Raw genomic sequence first — 10,313 nt, 5'->3', positions numbered from 1 at the left:
TAATATGAGTGCAGTCTTGCAGGCACATTGCCTTGTTTTTTGTTTATTAACATTGACAGTGTATTTTTGTGATCTCCATAATATGTTATATTTGGTAAAGATAGATATATTGATAGAAAGTATTATTTGATAGCGTTATGTGTTTATAGACTGCAAACATAGCTGCTACAACCCGCTGCTGCAGATAAACGCTTTACAACATCAGGAGGATGCGTCCCCAGCTGACCCAGAAAGTGACGCAGGTTCTGGTCCAGGCTCTCATCATCTCACGCTTAAACTACTGCAACTCCCTCCTGGCTGGTCTACCTGCATGTGCCATCCGACCTCTGCAGCTCATCCAGAATGCAGCGGCTCGCCTGGTCTTCAACCTTCCTAAATGTTCCCACACCACGCCGCTCCTTCGCTCCCTCCACTGGCTTCCGGTAACTTCTAGAATCCACTTCAAGACAATGGTACTTGCGTACCATGCTGCGAATGGATCTGGCCCTTCCTACATCCAGGACATGGTTAAACCGTACACCCCAGCACGTGCACTCCGCTCTGCATCAACCAAACGGCTCGCTGCACCCTCGCTGCGAAGGGGACCCAAGTTCCCATCAGCAAAAACACGTGGGTTTGCTATCCTGGCTCCAAAATGGTGGAATGAGCTCCCCATTGACATCAGGACAGCAGATAGCTTACACACCTTCCAGACTGAAAACTCATCTCTTTCGACTCCACTTCGAGCAATAGAACTATTAACAAAGCACTTATGGACTGGCTTATCTAAAGCCAGTTGAGTAGCACTTGAAATGTTTTTGCTCTATGAAACCTGATGTACTTATATGATTCTGTTTTCTTCAAGTTTGTATTTTGTTGGTCGAACGCACTTATTGTAAGTCGCTTTGGATAAAAGCGTCAGCTAAATGCAATGTAATGTAATAATTTATATTGACTATGTTGAATTTCTCCTTGAGATACAGTAATTGACTGACAGACAGATAACTTAAATGGAGAAAAGTGATGTTTGTAAAGTTCAGCTATTTGAATGTAACTGTGTACTTGAATAAGAAGCATTCCAGACGATCAACCGGATCCTGTGTATAATTATTGCTGCTGCACTTTTCTGTTTTCTACAGAAATCATTTATTGTTGCTGTGGTACCTGTTAGGATTTGTCTGTGTTGGTATTTTTCTTGTCCTTTTCTATCTTTGGGTTTCCTATTTTATTTTGTAAAGTGTTCACCCCCGTTTCCTGCCTGTTTGCTTTCTGTCGGTTTCCCTCTCTGATTACCCAATTGTGTTCACCTGGTACCTATGTGTTTTCTCCTCCCTCCTCACCTGTCTCGTGTTTATGTGATTAGTCCTGGGTGTATTTAAGTTCTGGGTTTTCTGTCTCTCTTTGTTGGGTTGTCTTGTGTATTGGCTTGTCCCCGGTGAGTGTTCTGTATTTGTCAGCATAGCCTTGAAATAATTTGGGTCCTACCTGCTTCACACACCGTAACATTACAACCCGACCTTAAATATGGGCCCAGCAGATCCTTTTGAGCAGGAATTATTGAATTTTACGTTTTCTTTGGCTACCTGCTCTGATCAATGGATAGGAGCGGTCAGGGTTCAGCAGTGAGATGCTGCTCTGGCAGAAGCAGTCCACCTTACACTGAGGAATCAAAGTTTGGTGAAATTCTTACCTGCCAGGCTTTTGGATTACCTCACAATTTGTTTTCCCGATCCTGACAGACCCAGGTCTCCCAACTCCTGTTTTGATACCACACGCATTGGTGTGGTCCGTCTGGCGTCAGCCCCTGCTTCTCACCCAGTGTTTGCTACTGTCCAGGAGCCATTCGCTGGTACTCGTCTGGCCTTTGGAGGTCCACGGAGCCTCCAAACGGCTCCTAAAGGAAGGGGTCGCAAGGCCAGGTTGGCAGCACGAGCCCAAAGAGCCAGGGTTCCAGAACCAGTTCAGCCCCCAGCAGCCATGGTTACGGACCCAGTTCTGGCCCCAGCAGCCATGGTTCCGTGCCCCAGTACCATCCCACATAGCCATGGTACCGTGCTCCAGTACCACCCCACACAGCCATGGATCCGTGTTCCGGTTCCCTGCCCTGCAGCCATGGTTCCGGCTCCAGTGCCGGTCCCAGCAACCACGGTCCCTGCTCCGGAACCGGACTTTACAGCCATGTTTCCGGCTCCAGAACCGGACCTTTCAGCCAGGATTCTGGCTTCAATTCCGGCCCCAGTCCCGGTCCCAGCAGCCTTGGTGCCAGACCCAGATGTGGCCCCAGCTGCCACAGTCCCATCTCCAGTTCCCCCTCAAGTTCCCTCTCGAGTTCCCTCTCGAGTTCCCTCCTTTAGTCCCTCCTCTGGTCCCTCCTTTAGTCCCTCCTCGAGTCCCCTCTCTAGTTCGCCTCTCGAGTCCCCTCTCAAGTTCCCTCCTCTAGTCCCTCCTCTAGTCCCCTCTGGAGTCCCCTCTCCAGTTCCCTCCTTTAGTCCCTCCACTGGTCCCTCCTCTAGTCCCTCCTCGAGTCCCCTCTCTAGTTCGCCTCTCGAGTTTCGTTCTCTAGTTCCTCCTCTGGTCCCTTCTGTAGTCCCTTCTCTAGTCCCTTCCCTAGTCCCTCCTCAGGTCACTTTCCTAGTCCCTTCTCTAGTCCCTTCTCTAGTCCCATCTAAAGTCCCTACTGAAGTGCTGTTGGAGGTCCCGCAGACTACTCTTCTGCCGGGGGTCCTGCAAACCCCAGGTCCTGTGCCGTTGGAGGTCCCGCAGACTACTCTTCTGCCGGGGGTCCTGCCAACCCCATGTCCTGTGCCGTTGTTGGTCCCGCCGACTGCTCTCCTGCCGGGGGTCCTGCCAACCCTGTGTCCTGTCCCGTTGGAGGTCCCGCCGCCTACTCTCCTGCCGGGGGTCCTGCCAACTCTTAGTCCTGTGCCGTTGGAGGCCCCGCCGACTACTCTCCTGTCGGGGGTCCTGCCAACCCTTTGTCCTGTCCCGTTGGGGGTCCCGCCGTCTACTCTCCTGCCGGGGGTCCTGCCAACCCTTTGTCCTGTGCCGTTGGAGGCCCCGCCGACTGCTCTCCTGCCGGGGGTCCTGCCGGCCCTTTGTCCTGTCCCGTTGGGGGTCCCGCCGTCTGCTCTCCTGCCGGGGGTCCTGCCAACCCTTTGTCCTGTCCCATTGGGGGTCCCACCGACTACTCTCCTGCCGGGGGTCCTGCCAACTATTTGTCCTGTCCCGTTGGGGGTCCCGCCATCTACTCTCCTGCCGGGGGTCCTGCCAGCTCCTTGTTCTGTCTCGTTGGAGGTCCCGCCGACTACTCTCCTGCCGGGGGTCCTGCCAACCCATTGTCCTGTGCCGTTGGAGGCCCCACCGAATCCTCTCCTGCCGGGGGTCCTGCCAACTCTTAGTCCTGTGCCGTTGGAGGCCCCGCCGACTACTCTCCTGCCGGGGGTCCTGCCAACCCTTTGTCCTGTCCCGTTGGGGGTCCCGCCGTCTGCTCTCCTGCCGGGGGTCCTGCTAACCCTTTGTCCTGTGCTGTTGGAAGCCCCACCGACTGCTCTCCTGCCGGGGGTCCTGCCAATCCCGTGTCCTGGTCCTCTTCCGTGGGGGATCCTGCCGAGGCCTGTCCCACCAGCTCCGACACCGGGTCCCGACACCGGGTCAGCGCCTTCCTGCCCGGCCTGCAGAGCTGTCTGGTCTTCGCCCTCGAGCCCGGCCCCCTGAGTGCAGCGGTCCTCGCCCTCGGGCCCGGCCCCCTGACTCTTCCTGCCGCTGCCTTCGCCCCTCCATGGTCCCCACCTTGGACTCTGTCTTGCCCCCGGGCCGTCCGCCCGAGTCCCCCTTTTTGGACTCCGCCTTACCCCCGGGCCATCCGCCCGAGACCCCTTCCTGGTCCTCTGCCTTGCCCCCGGGCCGTCCGCCCGAGACCCCTTCCTGGTCCTCTGCCTTACCCCCGGGCCGTCCGCCCGAGACCCCTTCCTGGTCCTCTGCCTTGCCCCCGGGCCGTCCGCCCGAGACCCCTTCCTGGTCCTCTGCCTTGCCCCTGGGCGGTCAGTTCAGTCCTGTCCTCCTGACCCCCTCCTCCCACCCTGGTGGCTTAGTGATGCGTTATTTGTACGTTAATCTGCATTTGGGTCCTACCTGCTTCACACACCGTAACAGTACCCAAGCTTTTGGGACCCGTAACAACTGTTTTTGTGCAGTTGAGTGTCAAGAACTGCTTCAAATAGTGATAGGATTAATTGTAGTGCTCCACCTGTATACATGTATGTTTGTTAATTTGAGTAAAGTTCCATTGTGATTGACATAATTGTTGTTTTCTATGGTTGCCAATTGACCCACAGTCAATGGTTCATGAACAGTTCATGTACATGAACAGTTCATAGCCAGCCATTGAATTATATTCAGTGACTGGGTATGAACTGTTCATGAATGGTTCATGAAGTTGTTATGAACAGTTCTTGATATGTTCATGAACAATTCTTGATATGTTCTTGGTTGAAAACTGAATATCCCTACACACTCACTGAAAACTCAATTTCATGAATTGTTCATGAACCTGCCTAAAACCATATTCCATGAATTGTTCATGAACCATTCCAGCACAGGAGTTTCATGAGTAGTTCATGAACTGCCCTAGTGCCATTTAATGTTCATGTCACTTTCATGAACAGTTCATCAACTTTGTTATGAGCTGTTTATGAGTTGTTTATGAGCTGTTCATGAATATGGTTCACTGATATTTCATGAACTTTTCATGACAAGTTCATGAACAGTTCACGATCATCTCACTGGGGCTCTGGGGGATCATCGATGTCAGAGAGGGGGACTCTGCGATGGACAGCGATATTGTGTAGCACAATACAAGCCAGTGTTATTTGGCATGCTCCTTGGGGTTCCACTCTCAAATAGTTGAGGCATGCAAAACGCCTCTTCAGTACTCCATTCAAGCGCTCAATGGCAAACCTTGTTCTTCCATGGGCGTTGTTGTAGCGCATCTGTGAGGGAGTGTTGGCCGTGGGAAAAGGTGTCATCACCCATGGTAGGAGTGGGTAGGCACTGTCGGCTAATATAACTCCATCCGGCCTGTTGGTTTGGAATTCAGTGAACAACTGGCTCTCTCTGAAGATACGTGCATCGTGGACTGACCCAGGCCATCTCACAACACAGTTGGTGATGGCAAGGTCAGCATCTCCCACAAGTTGCACATTGATGCTGTGCCTCCCTTTCCTGTTGACATATTCCCACTCCCTCTGACGAGGTGCTTGAATATGTACATGGGTGCAGTCGATCACCCCAATGGTGTTGGGCATGTCTTCGAGAAGAAAAAACTTCTGCTTCACTTTGGCAATCTGGCCATCAGTGGGAAAAGTCACAAAGTGATCCAGCAGGCGAGCCAGTGCATCAGACACAGCTGTCACCACTTCACCCACTGTTGTCCTGTGGACTCCCATGCTGTCAGCTATGACCTGATAGAATGTTCCACATGCGTAAAAGCACAGGGCAATAAGGACCTGTTCCTCTACAGTCAGAGCATGACCCGGCAAGGTTCTGCACTGCAGTTGTGGCCTGACCAGATCAGCAATGTAGTTGATGTCATCAAGTCCAAATCGAAAAAGATTGTACAGTTCTTCTGTTGTGTACTGTTGGAGAGGTTTGGGGCGCTCGGTGTGGACCCTTTGGCGGTAACCTCTCCTTCCAGCATGGAAGATGTGAACAATCCCTGCCATGACTGTGTTCTGACTGTTGTTTCAGTGAGTAGGCCTACATCAGTCTCTGAATAACAACTAATTGCAAATACACACCTGGAATGCATGTCCAGATTGGTTAGGGCCTGTGGTTAATTATGTAATTAATAGCAAGGCCAGACCTATAAAACTAATTGCTGACCTGACCAAACCATTGAGTTGGAAAGATGGACAAAAAGGGGCCTAATTTTACATCTGCTGAGACCCATGCACTGCTGCTGGGTGTAAGGAACAATTATGACTCCATAGTTGGTAGCTTTAACAGAGAGGGTGGAGCGACTAAAGTAAAGAGCGGAATATGGATGGAAGTTACAGACAATGTGAATGCCACAGGATCTAGACACAAGAAGACGGTGGACCAAGTGAGGTTGAGGTGGAAGAATTTGAAGCAGCAAGCTACCAAAGACCACAGCCAGGCTAAAAACCCACAGACGGGTAACAAACCACATGAAAGGGGACAATACACAGATGTGGTACTTGATATCATTGGTGGTCAGCAGTCACAATCTTTACATGGAATACCAAACGTTGTACTGGATGGTGAGTCGCAAGTATGTGTGATTTTATCCTTGTTCCTATAAAACTACAATTATCCTCTTGTATAATTGTTATTTTCATAGTACTACAATGGCTATATGTCTTGCATAGCATCCTAGTACTACAATTGTCCAGGTTGCTTGCTTGTGATCATCTTAGTAAGGGGTATAAAGCATATTGATAAACTTTCATTTCAGGTCGTCAATGCACCTGATGTGACACACACCATTGAAGAGGTCCTCCTGACCCATGTGGATCCATAAGCTGGACCTTCAGCCAGGCCTGATGACACACTGCAAGAGCCACATCTAAAGAGAAAATGCAAGCGCACCAGAAAACCAGAGCAGAGGGATGATGCCTACGAGACTCTGCTGAGCCGTTAAACGGAGAGGGCAGAGATGCAGATCCGTCTGGCCGAAGAACAAATACAGCTGTGCCGGCTTCAGCAAACTGAAACCTCACTGAGAATTCAGCTCCTCAAAGCACGCCTGGATGATCCAGCTGCCTTTGAATGAATGCTTTATTGTTGTTACCCTAGTGGGAGTATTTTTTTAATTACAATTTCATTATGTATTTAAAAATATAATTAAACATTATAGATGTCTCTGCAATGTGGTCTCTTCCTTGTATTATTTTTCATATCCACTAGATGGCGATCGGTAGGATTAAAGCACTGATATTCAGGATCTAGTCATCTTGAAAAATCGTAATCTGGATCAGGCTGATCCTATCCTGAATTGCTTTGAACTCCAGGGACAACATTTGGCCGACTTGTCTGATCCTGGATCACAAAAAATGGGATTTCAAAATCTGATTGAGATTAAAAGCTTTGAACTCTTGGGCCCTGCAGACCAAAACAATGGAAGTTGACCCACAGGCTCTTCACAGTCAAGCCGAGACCTTCGATGGTAATGTTCTTCCACGTGACCTTATCATTCACCACAATGCTCCACAGCTTGGAGCCAAAGCAGATGACAAAGATGAGAACATTATAACCTTACTGAGAGCCTGCTTGAGGTTAAGTGTCCTGTTGTGAAGGTCATTGAAGAGGCATCACACATTAAGTATGTCGTGGGTCAAGTGAAACTAAGATGAACACACAACCACAACCCGATAGTCCATGGTCAGTTGATGGAGTAATTTCATTGTAGGGGAGGATGAGTTTATCAAAGAAAAAGGCCAAGGTTGATTTTAAGGAAGGTTCTGCCAAGTGTGCAGGCAACACAAGCCTCCAGTCAAGAAATTCACCATAAAATAGACTTTCACAGCAGTTGGGGCTTTTGTATTCCACAGGGATACTGGGACTCCTCAGAGTCTCGTTAATATGTACCCAAACCTCTTGCTTCACTAGCTGCAGCAGCTATGGTCATCCCTGTCTCTGGTGTAAACTGCGAAAGAGATTTCTTAACCATGAAGAGGGTGAGTGAATTGTTCTTTTCTTTCTTTCTCTTGGCACTGAATATATTTCATATCTAATTTTGTTAGTCAAATAAATTGTATAAAAAAAATCTGGTTTTCAGGTCAAAACTCACTTGAGAAACAGACTGGAAGCAGAGCCCCTGGCTGCATGTCTTAGAATATCAATTAATGAAACTGCGTGAGAGGCGTTCCCATATGCACAGGCTTTTGAGCTTTTCTCTGAAAAAACGGGAAAGATTACTCTTTGAAATATATTATGTAAAATTATTTATATTCATCAAATCCAAATGTAATGTTAAAGGTCACATTTTCATATACAATCTCAATCTCTACATGTATAGCAGCCATTATATTCCAGTGTTTGTTGAGAGAGAACTGTTGTCAGTAGTTTAGTGAATAAAATAAATAATTAAAATGTTTCATTCAAAAACATACCAATAAATTGTAAAAACAGAGAAACTGATCATTAATCTCTTAATTTGTTTCAGAGCTGTATGTTGTTAGTCCCCTTTAGTTGCACATTCTGTTGGCAACATGCCATGGGAAATGTCAGCAGACTGACTTCAAGGAAGATAAGGGCATTCACTATCATGAAGGTGAAGAGAAAGAGGCTAATTCACAACAAATATGTCACAAAGCACAAAATAATGTGTTATGCTTTCTTCTGCCATCTGACCCCCTTTTGGATTTGTTCAACCAAATAAGCGGGATTTACAAATGTAAGACATGAAAACTTGCAGTTCATGGATCACCAATTTCACAGGCTAGGCATTTCGAACTACAGAAAATAAAAATCCAGCAGCATTGTGAACAGCAACTCCAATATGTGCATTTGGTGGAAATGTGGATTTCAAATATATAGCTATCCCTTGAATAGGTCTTCAAATGGAGGAGTGACTCCAACGGTGCCAGGAAAAGTTGGCGTGTCCATTGTTACGAAGGACACAAGGCTCAGGACCCAAACGCACAGCAGAGTCAAGGTAATAATTAACAAAGTATTTTAATCAATAGGTTGATTAAAAATAACAATACAAAAGAACACAAAACGTAACATTTAAGGATCAAAAATGCAAAAAGCTCACTTCGAGGTTTTGAAATCCAAAAGGCTCACTTGAAAGATATAAATACTACAAACAAAAAAACTTGATCAATGGATATCTAGATCACAGCAGACTTACGAGACATGACACAGGACCAAAGGGGGATGCAGACCATAAATACAAGGTAAGGAGCCACTGGTGAAGACAATTAGGGTGGGATCGATCCCACGGCGGAAAACACACAAAGGCAGGAATATGAATTATATGAAATGAGAAAGAAAGGTTACTACAAAAAAAAACAGGAAGTCACGAGACAAGGCACAGGAAAAGACTTGAACTAACTCAATGAACTTAACATAAATGCTTGGAAACCAATTCAAACCTCCAAAGATGAATACTTCCAATGTACTGTTTTTACCAAATTATTTTATTCGTCCTATTTTTTTACTTTGTACAATAAGGGCCATATTAAGTTTGCTGTTAAGACTAATGCAACCATATCATCCCAAATAGGGTCAGAGCTGTCCCATAGAAAACATCGATTTGTAATGGTGTACCAATAAAACACTCTGGGTCTTTGGTGTCTGGAATCCCAAAAGGTGTTTGGGTCAAGTTTCAGTAAAATGTATCTGCAGAACAACCCAGATGTATTCATTTTATTTTCAGGACTTGACCCAGAACAACACAGTTATTAATTTGATTTTCTTTGAGACCTTCAAATTCAAATAAAAACATTGTGTTGTGTTTGTATAGCTATTTTAGGCCTTGTTCCAATCTAAAATATTGAACTGGAAACAGGTCAACTTTTAATCAACAGCATTTTAAATTGTGAAATACAGGGCCCGGGAATAAGAGATATGCTCCCAATCCAGACGGCTCCTTAAAACTCTAAAGACATATTTTTGAAGTAATTGCAAATGATAATTATATATTTTTGGAAGTTTTGAGTCTTATCTTTATTTTCTTCGGCAATTCAAATAAAAAGTTACTCTTATTCACTTTCAAAGGGACACAAAGATCTCTCTGTGTAGAGATTTGAATGTGCTCACCTTTGCCTGTGGAGAGCTTAACATGTGTTTTTTCTCTGCTTAGGAATAAAGGACGCCGCTACCGGTAAACACTTCTTCTGGGAGAAGATGAGATAAACCTCAGACAGGTAAAAGTCAAAGAGAAGTGGAAAGGGATGAATACGTTGAGATTTGACATTAATATCACTTTCATTTCCCGACAGCTGAGGATTGTTTCAACAAGGTGTGAGCAGAATCGCAAGTAACATCTTGAACATTTCGTTTTTTATTCTGACAGACCTTGAGCCGAAAAATAACTTTCATCCAGCAAATGTCGAAGGTTTGGCAGCATCTTCCTCAGCGTTTGACAGGAGGTTAGTGTTATATGAAGCACAGACGCCTCAAATCCTCACCAAAATATTTGTGATCTCTCTTCCAGCCCTCCTGGTGGGTAAAAAAGGCTTCTGGCATTCCACATTAGTTGCAAGATATTTTGAATAATAGCAAAAACCCTCCACCATCCTGTGGCCATCTGTTCACAAAGCCAAAGAAACAGGTTGCTCTCTGTCCAGGGGGTAAATGCCATTCAATAT

The 10,313-nt window shown here is 46.6% G+C and overlaps 1 protein-coding gene across 1 annotated transcript; it reads right to left on the bottom strand.

The window, feature by feature from the left end:
- Nucleotides 1-4,757: 4,757 nt before the first annotated feature.
- Nucleotides 4,758-5,699, bottom strand: LOC117466890 (putative nuclease HARBI1). The gene has a single exon (XM_034110380.1). The coding sequence runs from the start codon at nt 5,697-5,699 to the stop codon at nt 4,758-4,760; it is 942 nt and encodes a 313-aa protein (XP_033966271.1).
- Between the last annotated feature and the right edge of the window lie 4,614 nt (nt 5,700-10,313).

The sequence above is a fragment of the Pseudochaenichthys georgianus genome, chromosome 21 (genome assembly GCF_902827115.2).
Source record: "Pseudochaenichthys georgianus chromosome 21, fPseGeo1.2, whole genome shotgun sequence".
In the NCBI taxonomy this organism is placed as follows: Eukaryota; Metazoa; Chordata; class Actinopteri; order Perciformes; family Channichthyidae; genus Pseudochaenichthys; species Pseudochaenichthys georgianus.
The sequence above is the reverse complement of the archived record's forward strand: the minus strand, read 5'-3'. Positions and strand labels throughout refer to the sequence as shown.

Bases quoted from the DNA above. Each gene is read 5' to 3' on its own strand.
- LOC117466890 (XM_034110380.1), bottom strand. From the start codon at position 5,699: ATGGCAGGGATTGTTCACATCTTCCATGCTGGAAGGAGAGGTTACCGC.